Source organism: Berghia stephanieae, chromosome 4 (genome assembly GCF_034508935.2).
Source record: "Berghia stephanieae isolate SIO BIC M18660-M18661 chromosome 4, UCSD_Bste_1.3, whole genome shotgun sequence".
Taxonomy (NCBI): domain Eukaryota; kingdom Metazoa; phylum Mollusca; class Gastropoda; order Nudibranchia; family Aeolidiidae; genus Berghia; species Berghia stephanieae.
This window is the reverse complement of record NC_088363.1, coordinates 46,249,027-46,269,466: the sequence shown is the minus strand read 5'-3', so window position 1 is coordinate 46,269,466 and position 20,440 is coordinate 46,249,027. Positions and strand designations below refer to the sequence as shown.

The 20,440-nt window shown below is 35.1% G+C and overlaps 1 protein-coding gene across 3 annotated transcripts in view; it reads right to left on the bottom strand.

Moving 5' to 3' along the window:
- The window catches only part of LOC144970690 (bridge-like lipid transfer protein family member 1), a 111,609-nt gene that overhangs the window by 30,439 nt on the left and 60,730 nt on the right, over positions 1-20,440 (bottom strand). For all 3 annotated transcript variants that reach the window (XM_078910588.1, XM_078910590.1, XM_078910589.1), the window contains exons 52-68: positions 20,072-20,383; positions 19,111-19,236; positions 16,700-16,832; positions 16,347-16,423; positions 14,949-15,032; positions 13,674-13,770; positions 12,829-12,902; positions 11,691-11,834; positions 10,761-10,896; positions 10,240-10,383; positions 7,845-8,104; positions 7,067-7,209; positions 6,322-6,445; positions 5,906-5,994; positions 4,970-5,101; positions 2,847-3,020; positions 1,006-1,164 (exon numbers count right to left, since the gene is read on the bottom strand). In XM_078910588.1, the coding sequence (XP_078766714.1) occupies positions 1,006-1,164; positions 2,847-3,020; positions 4,970-5,101; positions 5,906-5,994; positions 6,322-6,445; positions 7,067-7,209; positions 7,845-8,104; positions 10,240-10,383; positions 10,761-10,896; positions 11,691-11,834; positions 12,829-12,902; positions 13,674-13,770; positions 14,949-15,032; positions 16,347-16,423; positions 16,700-16,832; positions 19,111-19,236; positions 20,072-20,383 (2,408 nt within the window). The remainder of the gene's footprint in view (positions 1-1,005; positions 1,165-2,846; positions 3,021-4,969; positions 5,102-5,905; positions 5,995-6,321; positions 6,446-7,066; positions 7,210-7,844; positions 8,105-10,239; positions 10,384-10,760; positions 10,897-11,690; positions 11,835-12,828; positions 12,903-13,673; positions 13,771-14,948; positions 15,033-16,346; positions 16,424-16,699; positions 16,833-19,110; positions 19,237-20,071; positions 20,384-20,440) is intronic.

Sequence of the window (20,440 nt, the reverse complement as noted above, 5' to 3'; positions counted from 1 at the left end):
GTATCACAGAGAAGACATGAAAGATGTTCATCGAAGCTTGATATCTTCATCCTAAACATCATAATGAACAAAGGACAATGTCACCTAATTACAGTTTTATTTCAGGGACAACTAGATACTGACAATCTAATTTATGAGGTTTAAGTGAACCAGTATGCTATATGTGACCTATCGCATCAAACCAGTATTATGTCAGGGTGATTTTGATGCCAAAAATTGACTTTACAGTCAAAAATATGAAATTTGGGTTAATTATTGAAGACAGTAGAAATAGTTTCTTAATGTGGGGAGAATATACCTCAAATTTCTGGTCAATGTTAATTTAAACTAACTTTTTTTGGTTAATCCCAACATAATTCTATTTTGAAACGATAGATCACATATTTTAGAAGGATGAATGTCATTTTTTAAACGAAAAAAATAAAAATAAAACAAAACTTTAAAAAACCACCAATTTCTTAATTCTGATTATTTTGACCAAAAATTCAATTTCCATTTCTTTTACAACCTTTAGACGAGACATGACACCTGTCAGATGCATTCCATAAGCCAGGAAATACTGAGTTTCCTCAAATCGCCTCTTTACAGGACAAGGCAGAACTGCATCAAATATGTGCAGATGGAAACTTGGGAACAGTGATGCCTGCCAGAAATGTCCCATCGTCCTCCACTGTCCAGTAACTAAACTTGAAGGTGGCTATGAAACAGTCCTTAGGGCGGTGGAAGACTTTCGAAGCTGGGTTGACGAAATAAATTTGGAGGTGTAGCCATACGCTACGACTACTACTACTACTACTACTACTACTACTACTACTACTACTACTACTACCTCTAACTGATATCAAAATTCTTGTTAAATGGAGACACCACTGTTAATGGTCAGTTACTTATTTTACACCCTGAGTAATGTGAGAGAATTTGATTTTGGAAGCTTTTCAAGGGACTCAACGTTGCACCACTGTGGATCATAACTTATATTTTACCCCCCACCCCACCCCCTCTTACTTTCTGACTTCCTCCTCCTTCGCCTCTTTAGGGTAGAGGAAACAATTTCCTCTGTCGATGAAGACCTTGACATCCAGCTCAAAGTCAATGCTTTGCTCTGATAATTTACTGCCGACATCTTTAGGGCTTGCACCACTGGAGTCATCAGTGGAGTTACGCCTGAAAAAAAAAAGGAAAATGTCTATTGTTAAAGTCATACATGCCTACTTGAAAATTTCAAATTCAATAAGAAATACAAAATTCATCAGTAATTAATGGTCAGTAATACTAAAACAAACAAAAATAATGATAGATACACCCTTTTATATATGTACAATAAACTTACCATGTTATATAGGCCTACTATATATGCGGGTCAAGCCTCATTCAAAGTCCATTTTCCACAGCATGGCAAAATATTCATAAGAAATCAAGTCCAGTGAATAAGTAAAAACTACATTTTCTACAAATTCTACACACTATATATATTAACACCATTTACAGTTCTTCAAAAAATTATTTTTTTTTTAATTCAACACTGCGACCATTTGTATCAGTAATATTTCTTCTATTTCCTTAAGTCTGTAATTATCCTTACACTTCCGTAACAATTACAGACGGTCCGTAATAATAGGCAGGTATGGTTTAAGTACACTGTGGCACACGAAAAAGTACATCCTACAACTCCACTATAACTCAAGTCGGTTTAAAATACAAATTTCAAATTTTAAATACCTATCTGGTTGGGTAACAGAATGATGCAAAAAAATACATCAGCTGGAAATTTCATCAGAATCCCTAAATGTGCGTGGAAATTGGAATTAGTAACGTGTATGCGCTAATTTCCACCAAAATATAAAAATATAGGTCGATTATAATTTAGATACAAATTTCAAATTTGCAGTGTACTTTTGGCCATTGATAAGGTTTTTTACTCTCAAAATTCAATAAGAGAGATTTTGAAAATTTTCACGATGCATTTTTTTTTTTGTGTGTGCAGGTGATATTTATCTATCATCAAATTACTGATTCTTGATTGAAAATGGAAGGATAAAGATTTTAATAATAATAATAATAATAATAATAATACTTTATTACATCCCATAAAGGAACATTTTTGTACAGATATATAACTAAGGAGCAGTTTCACAGCCATAGTTGTGCTTTATATGTGAATAATTTCAACACTACAAAATAGTTAAAATTGTCAAAACAAATAAATTAATCAATTAACATTTACATTATTTGGAAGTAAAAAAGCGAAAATAGCATGTAAGATCAATTCTGATAGGGTTTTTTTGTGTTTTGGTTAGTGTATAATTAATTCAATCAACTGCACAAACCCTATTACCCACACACCCTTCACAATTTGCGCAATTGCCGCTCTGTTGTTATTACCCAAAAGAGAAAAATAATGATTGTGGAAAGAAAATGGAATAGAAAATCAGAATACTTAAAATCATAAAATGACGAGTTTTATGGAGAAAACACAAGCAAGTGTGATGATGGATGGGAAGATAGTGTGACAGTCCATGAAAGGTGCATAGTATCGTGGATAGCACAGTGTAATATAGTCAGAGTTAATGATCCTTGAGTCAACTCATTGGTAATTGATAAAGTAAGCCCACTACCTGGAAGCAGTTTGAGAGTCCCAATAGCTCAGTTGGTAGATATATATACATATAATATATATATAATATATATATATATATATATATATATATATATATATATATATATATATATATAAAGAGAGAGAGAGAGAGAGAGAGAGAGAGAGAGAGAGAGAGAGAGAGAGAGAGAGAGAGAGACAGACAGAGTGAGATCCTATTCTAAAAGAGTAAACAAAACAAAATACTTACATTTTGTGAGGTCGTCGTAACTGTGGAGTTGTCACATGATCCACCACTTCAGCTTGTGAATCAGATCCAGAACTTGTGATGACTTCTAATGACCTTGACCTTTTGCGACTAAATATAATTTCGTCATCTTCCCTCTCTGACCCACTCTCTTCGAAAGGATCTATATGAGGTGAGCTACAGAAAACAAATCAATCAAAATGTACGAGTTCATCATTTCATAAATTAAAATAAAAAATAGCAATAGTAATTATTAAGCAATTTATCCCATTTCATCATAAGTTCAAAGCACATTACAGAAGCATTACATTCTTGCATGTACAAGAGAGAGTTCAGCTATAAATTTAAACATTAAAAAGACGTTTTTATTCATACATGCCCGAAAGGATCGGCACTGAAAAACTTTGGGAGAGATTTCCGGAATTGGGGGACCGAAAACATCAAAGACTTCATCAATTTTGTGGAGTGTTTTTGGGAGTTAATAAGACTATTTCTATCATTTTTTTTAATGCAAGATTCTTGTCAGAGTGTCCACATGAATTGTGTCTTTGAGATCTGTCAGAGTATACTGCCTTGTAGACCAGTATGCTCATTTTGTATTTTATTCTTTGCTCAATTGGCAGCCAATACAACTCTCTTAACAGTTAAGAGGCAGATACATAATTGTATATTTATTTGTGTTTTTACTGATCCATTCCTGTTTTCTTTCATGCACATATCCATTATCAATTTAAATCTTAGAAAACTAAGTTGAATACTTCACAAATTTATTCGCCTAAATAATGCCATCCTATCAGCTTACATTCATTTTTAGTGTCTTATTCATCTTGTTTTGCAAAGAAAAACTAGAGCTTTTATATAGCGCAATATCCACTAAATGTGCTCAAAGCGCTTTACAAAGGGTCCCTGACCAGCAGCAACATGTAACATGTAGAACAAGACATGACGCCTGTTAGGCAATATTACATTTTTTTCCGACAGAGACAACACTGTTGGCGGCCAGGTACTCATTTTACACCTGAGTATGGAAACAGAATGTGAGTAAAGAGTCTTTTTCCAAGGACTCAACTATGCGCCGAGTGAGGCTCGAAACAAGGGCCTTTCAATCCGAAAATGAGTGTCATACCACAAGACCACATAGCCACAAGAAAGGAGAAATCTTTGAAATATCCTAACCATTGGACTTTGCGAATTTACAGGGAGTTTGATTCAATTGATTCATTGCTATTTACTTCTTCAAGCCTGAAGCAGTAACATGTGTAATCATCACCAATGGGAGAGAATGGCAAGCATTCACAGCTTATACAGGGAAGGAAGCCTAAGCTGTGAAGTCGACTTCATCACTAGTGAAAGGAATCAAGCCCAGTAATCCAGGTACTTACAGTGGAATCTGCATAAAGTCAATGCTCTTAAAGTCAACTTCTGCTGAAAGTCAACAACTCTTGTTGGTCCCAATTTTTCTGTTCTTTATCTAAATGTGTTCCGTTGATAATGGATAAAGTCAGCCTAGCTTCAAGTCAACCAATATATCTGGTCACACAGTGTTGACTTCATCAGGATTCTACTGTATTTTTTCTTCTTCTTAAAGATGGATGTTTGACATAGTCTCCCAAATAGCTTGATGGAAATGATTTCTGTTTTTTTGGCTGGGCCGTGCATCCTGCTTCTGTGGTTGTCATCCCCAGCCAGTCTACTCTGTCTGGAAAACACCTTCTTCTTGGCCTGGCCTCCCCATGTTCCACTCGTCCTTGCAGGCACCTTCCATGCAAAGCATTTCAAATGAATCCTATCTTTTATCCTATCTTTTGACAACTTCAGTTTCTTGATTATTGACAAGAGCTGGTGGTTTTTAAGGCCTATTCTCTCAAAGAAGCAGATGTTCGATGTCAAATTCTTAGAACAATAGGATTCCTTTCTTAGGAACCAATGTACCTATCTTAATAATCAAAATCATAAAAATTAGAAATCGTAAGAATTAATAAACAAAAATAAATATAAAAAAGCTTAAAAAAATAACAAAATACCAAAAGATACGTTTTGAAGCTGTTATATTAATTTTTGTTTATTACTTTTTACAGTCCTCAGCTTCTAGCAGTTTAGAATCAAATCGTAAAAATGCAACTTACTGAGGTGGTGTGTATGTGTTGAGCTGGGCACCAGAGAATGACACCCGGGATGGTCTGGTGAAATGTTCTGACTGCCTTCTTGTAGGCCCAGGTCCCCCTGCATCAATACTGTAATGTTTGCCTAACGGAGCTCTGGAACAATAAGGAGTAAACATATTTCTTTTTTTTTTTTTCAAATATTAAATTCTGAGTACCATGGTCATGGAATAAAAGTATGTTAAAATTACCAATGAAAAAATAATAATCGTTTACAAAAGGAAAAGAAAGCATGGTTAAATTATACCATGACTATATAAACAAAGATGTAAATGCAAACAAAAACAAACAAAAAATTTGGCGAACTAAATCTAACAGTCTACATCAACGTCAAGCTGTTGTCTTGTGTAAGACAGGTCCCTGCAAAATTCTTTATGTTTGATGTTTGCTTTTTTTTTTTGTAGTGTTTTTTCAAAATAAATTGACCTTATTCATCGCTAAGGGGAAATTTTTCTTTAGAGTCTATTCCAAGGGAAGACTGGAATAGCCCAGGCATCAGAGGCAGTGAAGCGTTGCAAAGTGAGCTAAGGCTAGGTGACTTGCTCAAGGCTACACAAAGCAATGGCTAGTCGGACTTGGTCCTTTTCGGGTACGAAGCAAAGACCATACCACTGAGTCATGCTGTCCCAAATTCCATCAATCCATACAAAGCAATTTGTTGTCATGTAGAATTCCATCTTATGGCTTTCTCTTTTGTTGTTTTCAAACATCCCACCCCACCCCACCCATTAAATCATTTTATTATGATAAATTGTTTTTACAAGAGTGATGCCATTTCTGAAATTGAGACACAACTTGTACAAAATATATATAACATTACTCTAATCTCCTTTGACCGAAAGGTATATTTGTCTTCAACACATCTACAATGTAAAGAAAAAATGTATATCATTTGCCAACCTTAAATATCTATGACCTCCTGTAGATTTTGATCTGTAGTGACCAGTGGGTCGGGCACTAAGTCCAAGCTTTTCCTTGAGCAAGCTGGCCTGTAATAATGATTTTTTTAAAATTATAAAATACACCACCCAAATCTGTATAGCAACTTAAATAAAGGACAAAGTTCTTTTCAGACCAGAAGTACTCTAATTCAAATCGTTCACCAGGAAACACCAACAAGAAAAATAAATAAATAAAACAACTTATTACTTCATATTTATAATGATTGAAAATCATATGATCTTTTTTAAATTATCCTCTTCCGTGCAGCATGGTGAGATTTAAATCATTAATACAAATCTTATAAACAGGTCTCATAAATTTTGAAATTGTTGGTGTGAGAAAGTTAATCATTTATAAGGCAACAGAAAACTCACTCTGTCTCCTTTACGCTTCAACATCTCTAGGAAGTCCCTGCGGAAATCTCTAAACAACAATGCTTGAAGATCTTCTAGTTTTTTCCTCTCTGTTTCTATCGTGGCCTCACTGGCTCCGCACTCCCTATTCATTGGAAAATAAATCATGAAAAATGAAAAACTGTTATTCCACAAAGTTAAAACTCTCTATCATTTATTTTAAAATAAAAAATAATAATGCATCATTATTTCACAATTTTTAATTTATCATTTATTTTTAAAAAATAATAATATTAACAATGCAAAAAAAGTTATTCCACAAAGTTAAAGCTCCCTGTTCATTAAAAAACAAATCATGGACAACGCAAAAACGTTATTTCACAATGTTAATATTCCCTGTTCATTGAAAAATATATCATAAACAATACAAAGACAATATTCCATACAGTTTAAGATAATAATTATAGAAAAAATAAATAAATAAATAAATAAATAACAGAGAAATGCATGTTGTGGCTTGAAGGGAGAAGAAAAGGGAAAACAAGAGAGACAACTTGTTAACATTATCGTTTTAATTTTCCCTGGCCATATTAATTTTAATTTCAAATGATTACATTTTGATTTTAATAGCAATATTCATCTGGTAGAAATTAATGGATAAATCTGTTTATCAAATTTTTATACCACATGTCACACTTTAACGTCTTGCATGAAGTTAAAATACAAGAGACATATCAGAAAAGAAAGACAAAATATTTCAAATTACTTTAATTCTTGAACAACTTTGGCTTGTTCATTCATCTCCTGCTCAATCTTTCTGGCTCTTTCTTTAGGATCAAAATCGTCTGCAAAGATTTCCTCTGGCAGGATGTCAGAGGCCAAACTGGTTCTCCTTTTTACTGGCAATTCCTACATACAAGGAGAAGAAAAAAAATACAATAAAAGAATCTGTCATTTATTTCACTAAATACATACTAATTTATTCTTAATTTCACTAAATACACACTAATTCATTCTTATTTTCACTAAACACACACTAATGCATTCCTGTTTTCACTAAATACACACTAATTCATTCTTATTTTCACTAAATACACACTAATTCTTTTTTATTTTCACTAAATACACACTAATTCATTCTTTTATTTTCACTGAATATACATAAGTTATTCTTATTTCACTAAATAAACACTAAATTATTCTTATTTTCATCATATACAGACTAATTTATTCGTATTTATCAATAAATACACAGTAATTTATTTTTATTTAGAAGTCTTTAGAGCCATCAGGCCCAGGAATCCTGAATTTATCATTGTTTTTATAGCATGAAATTAACATTAACAATTGCTTGCCAACATCTCAAAATCTATTTTACCCTTTATTAGTAAACTTAAAATAGATATAATTTGATCCATTAGTTGTATACCTGAAATGTAGAAAAATTCGCAAGCACTTATCAACAATTGTAAAAAAAGCTGATGCATATTAAATAAACAATGAGGTTACAGATTACAACTACCATTCAATAATTTTATACTCACCTCTCTACTGTTGGTTTGTGTATCAGGAGAACTAGGGCTGGTAACTTCATCATCCTCCTTATCGTCATCGTCCAGCTCATCGTCTGACAGTCGTACCTGTTGGTTGTTGCCGATGTATGAATCATCTGCCTGGCCAGCGAGCATGGTCAGAGTGCTGCCTAACAAGGTAAACCGTTTACCGATATCTGTGTCCAGATGAACGTCAATACCTTTCATGTCCCATTGGACGTTCAGAATCCATTTGGCATTGCCACTGCTATCTGTAAATAAAGCCATAATATCTCTCAAGTTATAAATTGATTTTTTAAAAAAATGTTTTTTAAATAGAGCATTTACATAGCACAATATCCACTAAATATACTCAAAGCACTTTGCAAGTGGTCCCTAGCCAACAGCAACACTTATCATGGAGGACGAAACATGATGCTTGTTAAGCGATATAACCCTTTTTTTTCCAACGGAGACAACGCTGTTAACAGCAAAGTACTCATTTTACACCTGAGTACAGTGGGCGAATATGAGTAAAAAGTCTTTTCCAAGGACTCAATTATGCACCACTCAGAATGGGACTCAAACTCTTGACTGATCCAAAGGCGTCATAACACACAACCACATAGCCACACAAAATACACAAATCCAAATAAGTGAGTCTTTTGGATGGTGTTGATTGAAGAGCATACCATTGTCAACCAAGCAGAAGGTCCTGATTTCAATTCCCATCACTGTAGAAGTTATTATTCTCTATTGTCTTCTGGCACTTTTCAACTCACTTCATTTCATGTTATTATAAATCCCAACCCTTGACAATGTCTAAGCTTAATAAGAACATACAACGAGAAGTTTTAACAGACTTGCAAACCAACAATAATAAATGTTTCATAATTTACTTCCAAACAAAGCAATTTGGTTTTATTTTCAAAAACATATTGTAGCAATGACTATGAAAATTTTTGTTTTCTATTTTTGTAGGAAATACTCCTCTTAAATCAAAGCCCTATCTCCACTGAGTAAAAATCTTTTTGAATTTTGAAAATTCATTAATATATAACAAAGTTATGCAGTTTCAAAGCTGTCATTTATTTGGATGACTCACAAAGAGAAAAAAATACGGAAAATATAGGACACTTTTTCTATGTTTTATTCTGGTTTGTGGCTGTATCTCGCTTAATACATGGAATAAGATATTAAAACTTGGCAATTTTATGGCAAAATTATCAGAAAATATGATGAAGACATCAGAAAAGTTCTAACTTGTATAGTTTTAGAGCTGTATGGCTAGGGTCAACTATAATTTTGTTTTAAAATATACATAATATTGATCATTTGGAACTTTTCCGAAGTGTAATTTTGTGTCTACAACACATACAAATCAAACGAAAAATGCCAGCTAAATTATTATCAATCAGTCCCGTGAGACCATGGCTTATGTTATTTCTAGTATTTATTTGAGAGAGAGAGAGAGAGAGAGAGAGAGAGAGAGAGAGAGAGAGAGAGAGAGAGTTAATCTACTATCCCTATGACATAACAATGAAATAATGCCTTAATTTTTAAAAAAGCGCGCAAGGATTTGTGTCGTCAGTCACTGCGAACAAGTTGCCAGATGGCCACGTGTGTGGCCAAATATATAATTTTTGCTTTTTTTATTAATTTTTATTCATCTATTTTTGTCTCATTGACATTTATCCTAGTCTATTCAATTTTCTGTTTGTTAAAATTTAGTTCATTTTAAGTGGGCCAGTCTTAATATTGAAAGCCATATGATTTTCTATTTAGCCACTTTTGAACTCGAATTTGGTCAGGTTAAAGTGTGGCCACCTGGCAGCCTTGCCTCGCTCACGTCATTTTCGTGTCGCACGATGGTGGCGCAAAATGGCCGTCTCCATATTTTCACTCATTGAAATGCAAATTGGGTTGATGTTTTGTTAGAATACGGGAAAAGTACTTATCATAATCAAATGAAATTTGAAATATAAATAGAAGAAATGTGCATATATAACCTTATGAGCGACAAAATCTCTCCTCTTTGTAGTTTTAGAAATATTGTACTCCAAAGAGTAAAAATCTATTTTTAACGGTCTTCTGGTAATCGTACGAGTTTTGTCGCTTGACATAATCTAAAATGACCTCTTTTCTAACTGTGTGCCAACTTTCAGTCATATTCATCGATAAACAGCTTCGTAATTAATTTTTTTAAATAGCATGTACGGAACGACTTCATCCCATATTTTGTCGCGAATTTGGGCACTTTGTGAGCGAAAAAGAGGCCCAAAGATTTGTGCGGGATAGTCATTGCTACATATTGATGGCGTCATTTGTGAGCTATAGTTTCAAATCATTTTGGAAAGATAGAAGAGATAGTAAGAGTAGAAGGGAGGGAAGGAGTATTGAAATGTACCTTGTTTATTGATAGTCCTAGAGCAGACCTCATATGTCCCAGAGGGGACTTTACATTGGTTCATGACAGCCCCGTCATCTGTAGGCCACGGTTTCCAGTCATCCCAAGATGACCCAAAGTCATCGGCAAATCGGACACAGAAACCTGACAGAAGATTGAAGAGAAAAACATAAGAATAGTTCATTTTTGCAATAAATTATATTTGTTTAGAATAACTTTAAATTAACATAATTCTGAGGTGTAGTGTAGAACAAAATGCAAAATATAACAAAAGTAGAGAAAAATATATAAAACTAAACTCATCGTTAAAAAATAATTTGCATCAAAAGCTAATTTTGACTAAAACAAGCATTGGTAATTTCCTTTTTACAACACAATGCATGTGAACCAGTTTCTTTCCACACTGCTTTTATTTTCACCTGATCAAAATAGATCCAGACATTCGTTTAGAACTTTTTTTTACCTTAATTCAAAGATTTTTTCCCCCAAAATTTACCCTATCAGGGGCTGATAAAATATACCTCTGAATTTTCCTTTGCTGACTAGAGACCCAGACGAACAGGCAGAAATCTGAGTGCTTTCCACAGTGAGAACCAGAGCTGATCCTTGCTCTGCTTCTGTAACACGGGGTGACTGGATGCCAGGGGCAGGGATGACCTGTTTGACATAAGTAGACATGATCGTTGAAAGCTTGCTTTATCATCTGTTTTTATTTTCTAAGCAATTAAAGAAAAAGATACAATAAACTTATTCAGCTTCAAAGGGAAAAGCCTCAGACTTCAATTGATATTTCTTGCTTTTCCTTCTTCAAATTACAAATCTTACATTAAAAACTGCACATTTTAATTTCTTAACTCCAAACAATATCATCTTGAAGCCACCTCTTCTCTTTTTCCATTTCATAAATACAAACTGGAGAAAATATACAAATCATATGTCTCCTTTAGACACGACCTACACAGTATAAAAACCACAGATCTCAGGCAGCCAAGAAACATAAAATTGTATTTCCAGTGCCAACAATTCGAAATTTACAAAAAGAATTGGTATTAGCCTGAAGCGTAAGTTTGCTAAGACTTTAAAATATATAAAAACTTTAAAATGATTAATAAAATACTCAGTTTGTTGACTAAAGAAATTGATTCACAAAGAAGTCAATCCCTACAGTGTAAAGTTTGTTTTAAAAAATCTAAATGTTGATCTTCAAAGTCCACAGTTGACAACAAAAAAAAACCCTGTACCCTAAAGATAGCAACGAACTGAACTGATTTTCTCAGCTCTCGTATGCGGCAGATTATTTTCACTTTAATATTTTGAAAGTGAACAATTTGTTTCACCAATAAATTCATTCCATATTAAAGGGAAGTCTTCTAATCATTATCAAATTGCAATTTAACAAAGACTTCACCCCAGGGTTAAGTTGTCTTTTAAGGCGAGCCTCTATAACCAACCTGGAATGTGTTGGACAGAAGCGGTACACATATTCCCATGTCATCTACAGTCAGTTGTAAGAACAGTGTACTAATGGAAGGGTTAGTGTTGGTTGGAGCAATTTGTGGTAGCTTGTCAATCACCTGTCTAGTAGCTCTCAGCACCTGGAGGAAGAATTAACACCATGGAAACTGTCAAACCTTTCAGATAAGCTATTTCATCACTGGACAACAGTTAATATTTCATTCTGCGTTCTGCTTGTATTATGCTGTACTAAAATTACAACTGTTTTAAATCATTCTGACTCAAAACTTTTAATCATAGAGAAGGACATTAGATATCATAATAAATAAATAACAAAAACAAAATGAATGGGAGCTTTACTTTAATATACAAAGACAGATGATTTGGATATTTTGGATTTCCCCTTTGTAAACCAAAAGAATGAACCAAAATTTATTCGCCTTAACAAAGCCATCCCCCCATCACCCATTCATCTTTAGTGTCTCATTCATCACGTTCTGTTGACAAAGAACTAGAGCATTTATACAGCGCAATATAAACTAAGCATGTTCAAAGCACTTTACAAGGGATGAGACATGACACCTGTTAGGCATTTTAACAATTATTTCCGACAGAGACAACTCTGTTAAAGGCCAGGTACTCATTTTACACATGAGAAGGGTGAGATAATGTGAGTAAAGAGCCTTTTCCTAGGACTCAACTATGCACCACTAAGAGCAGGCCTTGAACCATGTCACTTCAGATCCAAAGGTGAGCATCAAACCGCAAGACCACCTAGCCACATAGAAGAAACCAAAAAGATCCACATCATCAGGCTTTGTAAATTAAATTGGATCTTCTATTCCATAATATTACTGTTATTCATTTCTTCAAGCACCAACATATGTATTATACACTATATTGTGTGACCCATGACAACAAACCGGTTTTATGATGAAGTTGAACAAGTGTTAAAAATGTATCTTCTGAATAAAATTATAAATAATCAGAATTGAAAATAAATTTGATTAAATTTCATCATCATAAAATCAAATTTCCTTGCAGACTTGGGACAACATATCAGATTGAGGGACTGGGTCATATACCTACAAAACAAAGTTTGTTTTTTTTTAAATCAGCTCTTTCCATTCTTACCTCTTTGTTCAAAGCCATCCTCTGTTCAGTCCAGTACTCATAGGCATTCTTGTAGTTAAGCCACACCAGCACAGCTGGAACATTTCAAAGGGTATAATTTGATTGTTGAAAAATGGCATTGTTACAAAATAAAAACAGAGCAATCTAACAGAGTACATTGAACTAATAGGCTACGGTTATAATTCTGAATAAACACGAAAATAGAAGTTGATTTGATATTTCCCGTAAATAAAAATCTGATAATTAATAATCAGTAAGACCTTGTAGGATTTCATTTAACTTAACTTGAGATTTTATATAGCGCAATAGCCACTAAAAGTGCTCAATGCGCTTTACAAAGGGTCCATTGCCAACAGAAACAAATAACATGTGGAACATGATGTCTGTTAGGCGATATTACAATATTTTTTTGACAGAGACAACACTGTTGACAGCCAGGTACTCATTTTACACCTGAGTCCGGTGAGAGAATATCAGTGAAGAGCCTTTTCCAAGGACTCAACTATACGCCAAACGAGGCTCGAACCCAGGACCTTCCGATCCGAAAGCGAGTGTCATACTACAAGACCACATAGCCCCACCTACGAGAACAGAAAAAGATCTGAATAAGTATAAGTTAATAAACTGTCATCTTCGTCATAACAGCCTCTCAAACCTATCTAAATATCTCCATTCTCGTGTGCTCTGGCAGATTATTCAACAAAACTGGATTGGCAACCCTCCTGTCTTCTTTCTTGAGAACAGTTGCTTTACCACAGAAATGTGATTGGCTATCTATGATGTATATTCAAGACAGAAATCGTCCTATCAATCTAACATATCATAAATATATAACCCCATGATACCTTTATCAAACGCCAGTGGCTGTGCCAGGATGATTGGCCTCATCAAACTAATCAGCAAGGCTTCTTGGTCTTGGGACAGGTTGGGAATCATCTCATGCTGTATGGGGAAAAGATAAATGAATTTTTGATTTTTACCTTGGAAAAAAACCTAGGCATTCAAGAAATATTTTTCTTTTGCATATATCCAGTTATATTAAAATAGATTTTGACGTGTTATTATATCTTTACCACAATGATAATTCTTAAGGTCAAATATTTTGATGTCTGTTACATTTTCGCCTGTTGATGAAAATAAGGACGAAATTTTGAGGTCATAGTATATGTATGATAATAGTATTTTCAAACTCCTGCATTTAAAATTTCAAACTCAATCCCAATGCGCACTCTCAAGGTCACACCGCAGTATTGGGAACTCACCTGAAATTTCAAACATAGCAGTTAAAGAGTTTTATATTCTTGGACTTAAGCTTTTTGAAATTTCAGATGTGTTTCAAATACCTGCACGAGCTTGAAAGAACACTGCATTTACAAAGCTTAGATTTCAAAATGCGTGAGTGCAAGTTCATCCCTCAAATTATTGTGATTAGCATAATCCTGATTGAAAGGCATCTTTTTAAAAATAAAATTTCATCATATTGCTTGTCTTCTGTCCTATTTTTGTTGAATCTAATGCTTGCAATCCGAAATCATAAATTGTCTTTGTAAGCTTGATATCATAATGCATTACTCGGAGTGTTTATCAGCAGGGGTATAATAAAAAATACTTCTTTTATTCCAACACCAGGCTGGACATTTAAAAACAGAGGAACCAACTTAATTTGCCAAACTAAATCATTAAAGCGTACTTTATCAGTGATAAAATAAAGCACTCGTTAGTATTGTTTCCCTTGTTGCACAGATTTGTGGTCTAGTGGTATGACACGCAGCCTACTTTGAGACCTGCTGTGACAGCACAAAGCTGCATCCTTGGAGAAGGCTCTTTATTCACATTCTCTCACCTTACTCAGGTGTAAAATGAAAGCTTGGACAGTAAAAGTGTTGCCTCAGTCAGGAATAAATTATTACAGTATTTCGCAAGTGTCATGTTTCATTTTACATGTTAAGTATAGTTGTTGACTTGGGATCCCTTGCAAACAGCTTTGAGCACATTTCGTGGATATTGCGCTACATTAAAAAGACTCACATTTTTCTGGGGTTTTTTAAAAATTAAAACGCATTGCCTTATCCATTGAGCCACAATGGTACCCCATTTAAAGATGTATAAATAGTTGTTACCTGTAAAGCGTTCCTGATTTTGATGGTCGTTTTGAAGAACGCCATGGTGTGGAATTCCGGTTCAGCCTCTTCAAACACTGGATTCTAAAACAGACAATCAGAAAAAATGTTCAAAAATTAGTTGGTTTTGATGGCTTAGCGGTATAATGGCTCATCTAGTAACAAAAGCAAGCAATGTTAGGCATGGTGACAAAATTCTGGCTACAGCATTGTGCCCTTATGCATTACCACATTCAACTCAAGATGTATATGAGTGCCTAGCTATAAGCAGTGGTTGATAATGCGAGAGTGACAGTACAATAAAAAATGCCTAACAGTTGACTTGTACTGAGTGAAATGGAAATTTGGTTCCATATGGCCTGCTGAAGAAGTAAATGAAATGCACATTCAGCTTTGTAAACTCAAGTCTGAAAAAGTGTGTATAAAACAGTGCCAGACAAAGCAGAAGTAAAATATAAGAAAAAATTATTCCAAAAAGTCAGCCTGACTCAACAGTCTAGGCAAGCTGATTTTTTTGGGATGATTTTTTTTCACCTATTTTTCTTTCTGCTTTGTCTGGCATCTCCCTTCATACACACTTTTTCAGACTTTTATCTTACACCAGTGCCTGCTCCCTTATTCATTAATTTGGGAAATTCAAGGAATTTTTATTTAAAAATCAGTCATGCTTAGAAATAAAATAAAAAATCATATATTGACTGACATCCAAGTTTTTTCACAGTCAGTCTTCATCACATTTCAGAAAGCAACTCTACTTGTTACCCATGACAATTGTCATACTGAGTATAACAACAGGCATAACTAGAAGATCTCAACTTGCAATGACAAAAAAAAAAATTGTCAGACCTTAAGTCAAAACTCAACGTCGGTGGCCAAGTTAGTACCACAAATGGGAGGCTGTTGTTTAACATTCTGTAATTATCTCCATCTTCTAAGAGCCATTATTTTGCTTCTGGTGCGGCTACGTGTAATCCGTGAAATGGAAATCATTTTTCTTATTGCATGTTAGGGAATTAAATGAAGTAATAAGATGAGATAAGATAAATTTTATTCATTTAAAGAGGAAATTATATTGTGTTTTGTACGCGGCATGACTCTTACAAAAATATCACAGATGGAGACACATATACACAATTACAATTACATTACAGAAAAACAATGGCATGGTAAAATTGTAGAAATGTATTATACTCAAGAAAGGTTTCCTCCAACCACTCAGAACATGCAAAAATAATTGGGGAAATTGTAGTTCAAGGAAACTGTGTACATTCGAATGAGTTAGAGGAACCTGTGTGCTTGAGGGAACCATGTTTGAGGAAACAGTACGAGCATTAATGAATGTGTTTTAATTACCATTCATTTAAAATTTCAAAGAGACTCAAAAATAAACAAACATACGGTGATAAGTTGTCCAAGAGCCAAATTCAAGTCTACCACAGCCTGGATAAACATTTTCTGGTTGGATGGCGACATCTCTGGTGAGAAAAAAGATATAAATAAAACAACCTGACAGTACATGCCTGAAAAATTAGTGTTTTTTTAATATGTTTTGTTTTGTTTTTTGTATTTGTTGGTTTTGTTGGGGTTATTTGGGGTTTTTTTGGGGGGGGGGGGCGGGGGAGGACAATTTGGTTTTTTGGGGGTTTTTTTTGCCAACTGGATCAGCCAATCGAGGATTACTGCTGATCTGCATTTATAATTATTATTTTTTTAATCAAAAGAAGAAAAGAAATTAAATATTCAAAACTTGCCATTGGCTGTTTCCTCTTTGGCCATTTGCTCTTTCATTGGCAAGTGGTACCGGTTAGAAAGGTCAAGGGTTATGGCCCCTGTTTCAAATCTCACAGCATTTGACGTTGGAGTGGTAGCTGTCACTTGTATTCCCTGCAGAAAGAAAATAAAATTTTAAAAAATGTTTTATCTATTCTGCTTATCTACTTCCCAGAAGTTTAAATCATTTTTTTAAAGTCTGCAGTTAAAAAGAAAAAAAAACCCAAAAAAAAAACAAAAAAACTGGGGTCTTCTTCATCTTCATTAATCCAAAGGACTCAACCAAACAGACTATTATTGTTTCTACTAATTTAAAGGGGGAAAATATAGGGTTTACTTTTGGGTGCTAGTGCCATATGTCAGTGATAAAATTGTCCAAGCCATTTCAAATAGTTTAAAATTTCAGACAAGTTTCGAGTTTACTCCCACAAAAGCATCATGCCTTATAGTTTTCTTCAAGTGAGCAGCTACAGTCATGCAAACTGGAATTCTATGAAGCACAAGTCATACTGCTCTCTCAGATAAAGAGTTAACCTTACAATTATCATAAATACCGGATAAGCGATGTGAAAATCATGCCAAAAGGTCAAGTCTGTCATTGATCAAAGGAATCACAATAATAAAATTACAATGATGACATTACATAGACGACAACACAATGACTACATTATGATGACTTTGTTTGTTTTTACAGGATTTACGGCACTTGCAATATATTTAGGTCATATCAGCACCAGTAAAAAGGAAGAAAATGGGATAGACACCTTTTAGAATTACAATTAAAGCACCCAAGAAAAGGTAAGACAAAGGATAACTGGGAACAAATAGGGGTCAGATGAAGATTCCAAGAGCATACCAGCAGTGTACTAAGTTTGAGATCACCTAAAAGTCCCATCCAGACACCAGCACAGGATCCAACTAAGAGGAATACACTCAAATGTTTACATTACACATTCAAAATAACAATATAACAATGCATAACAGAAAGATGATTAACAAGGAAAAAAATATCATCTCCCAAAACAATAACTATACATTTGACTGTTTCCCTCCCAGCCAAGGACTCCAGCCAGGGCCAAGACAAAACCAAGTAATCTCATTCCAAGACAAAGACAGAAAGAACTGGAAAACAGATATAAGGGGATAAGAAGGCACAGTAAGTGCTACCCTGCCCACTCACTTTTCTGAATTAAAAATTCACCCCATACACCGGAGCATACTCAATGTCTCAATCGTTTCTATGTTATATGTTTGTGTTGAGAATATTGGCTATTAAGCTTAACTGCTGGTCAAAATACTTCGCGATGGTGGTGGGCGAACGAATCGGCGGTCCCAGAAGTGGGTGAGAGAGGGATCTAGAAATGACTTGGGTTTGAAACGAATATTTTTGTGTTCGTGGATAGCTCACACGGTAGAGCCACGCTCTCACCTGCCAGGCGGAGTTGTCGTACCAATAAGGTCGCAGGTTCAAACCCCACCACCACCGCGAAAAATTTTTATTCTCTATTGTCTTCTGGCACTTTTCTACTCACTTCATATCTTGTTGTTACCAACATAAGTGCCTGCTCCACTCACTTTTCTGAATTAAAAATTCACCCCATACACCGGAGCATACTCAATGTCTCAATCGTTTCTATGTTATATGTTTGTGTTGAGAATATTGGCTATTAAGCTTAACTGCTGGTCAAAATACTTCGCGATGGTGGTGGGCGAACGAATCGGCGGTCCCAGAAGTGGGTGAGAGAGGGATCTAGAAATGACTTGGGTTTGAAACGAATATTTTTGTGTTCGTGGATAGCTCACACGGTAGAGCCACGCTCTCACCTGCCAGGCGGAGTTGTCGTACCAATAAGGTCGCAGGTTCAAACCCCACCACCACCGCGAAAAATTTTTATTCTCTATTGTCTTCTGGCACTTTTCTACTCACTTCATATCTTGTTGTTACCAACATAAGTGCCTGCTCCACTCACTTTTCTGAATTAAAAATTCACCCCATACACCGGAGCATACTCAATGTCTCAATCGTTTCTATGTTATATGTTTGTGTTGAGAATATTGGCTATTAAGCTTAACTGCTGGTCAAAATACTTCGCGATGGTGGTGGGCGAACGAATCGGCGGTCCCAGAAGTGGGTGAGAGAGGGATCTAGAAATGACTTGGGTTTGAAACGAATATTTTTGTGTTCGTGGATAGCTCACACGGTAGAGCCACGCTCTCACCTGCCAGGCGGAGTTGTCGTACCAATAAGGTCGCAGGTTCAAACCCCACCACCACCGCGAAAAATTTTTATTCTCTATTGTCTTCTGGCACTTTTCTACTCACTTCATATGTAAGTGCTACCCTGCCCACTATGGGAGGGCAGGAACCCCACCCAGTACTATGACTTCATTACCTTAAATCGGATAGAGACTGAATACAGCAATGAGTTCCTGGGTGAAGGGTCAAAGTTGATGATGTTGGCATTTTCATTGACCACCGTCCCACTCCCAGATACCTTCTGCACAATCTCGTTGATTTCCTGTCATATAAATAGAAAGAGGCAAAGGCTGGTGTCAATACAAAAAGTTGAAAAAAAAATGTCAGAAGAAAAATATTAAATATAAAGCACTCTGGACCTGTAAACCATTTAACTGTGGTTTTGTGATCTTGTGATCCCGGGTTTAAGTCCCGCTCTGAGCACTCAGGTGTAAAATGAATACCCGGCCATTGTCTCTGTCATAAAGAAATATGGTAATATCACCTTACAGGTGTCACATCTTGTTCTACATGTTAAGTGTGGTTATCAGCTAGGGACTCCCTGTCAAGCAGAATGAGCATATTTAGTGGATACTGCACTATATAAATTATGTTCAAATTATGCTCAAGTGTTAAATAAATGTTAATATAACAGCTTCCCGAGAAGAAATAAGAGGAATAGTAACAGCTTAAACTCAAACCCTTATTTAGTCAAAATGGACCAAGACAACAGATGAAAGAGGAGAGAAGAGACCATATCATTAGCACCACCCAACATTCTTCGATTTTAAATAGTGTATAAATATTAAAGATCTGAACAAGTGTGCATGAAAGGTGCCAGACAAAGCAAGAAAGAAAAATAGAAGAAAAAAACCATCCCCAAAAAATCAATCTACCTCGACTGGGTATCGAACTTCAGATCTTCTGGGGTGTTTTTTTTTTCTTCTATTTTTCTTTCTTGCTTTGTCTGGCACTTTTCATACACACTTGTTCAGATCTTCATCTTACACTGGTGCCTGCTCCTTAATTTCTTAATGTGATATAAATATTAAAGAATCATAACGATACTGCTTCAAGAAAACAGTAAAAAATATGAATATATGAGAAATGTATTTTACCTTCATGAAGACTTTCTGTACAAAGATGAGATGGTTCAGTAGATCAGTGGTCAAGCTGTGTTCCAGCATCCCAACCTCCCCCACAGCATACAGGTAATCTCCTTCCAGCAGTTCCAATCCTTCCGTCAACTCAATCTCTGGTCCCTCTCCACTGCCACTGCCCATGGTCCCAGAACATTCCTGTTGCTGCTGATGCTGTTGTTGTTGCTGCTGTTTTTGTACACGGTAGTCAGCCCTCACCTGGATCTGAGGCAGTTCTATGCTGGCTGCTGATGGGATTGGAGTGTCAGCAAAGGCAACCGCTGCTGTCACCTGTAAGTAAAAATAATCATATCTTAATGGTACAGGATCGATTTAATTATTTTTTAA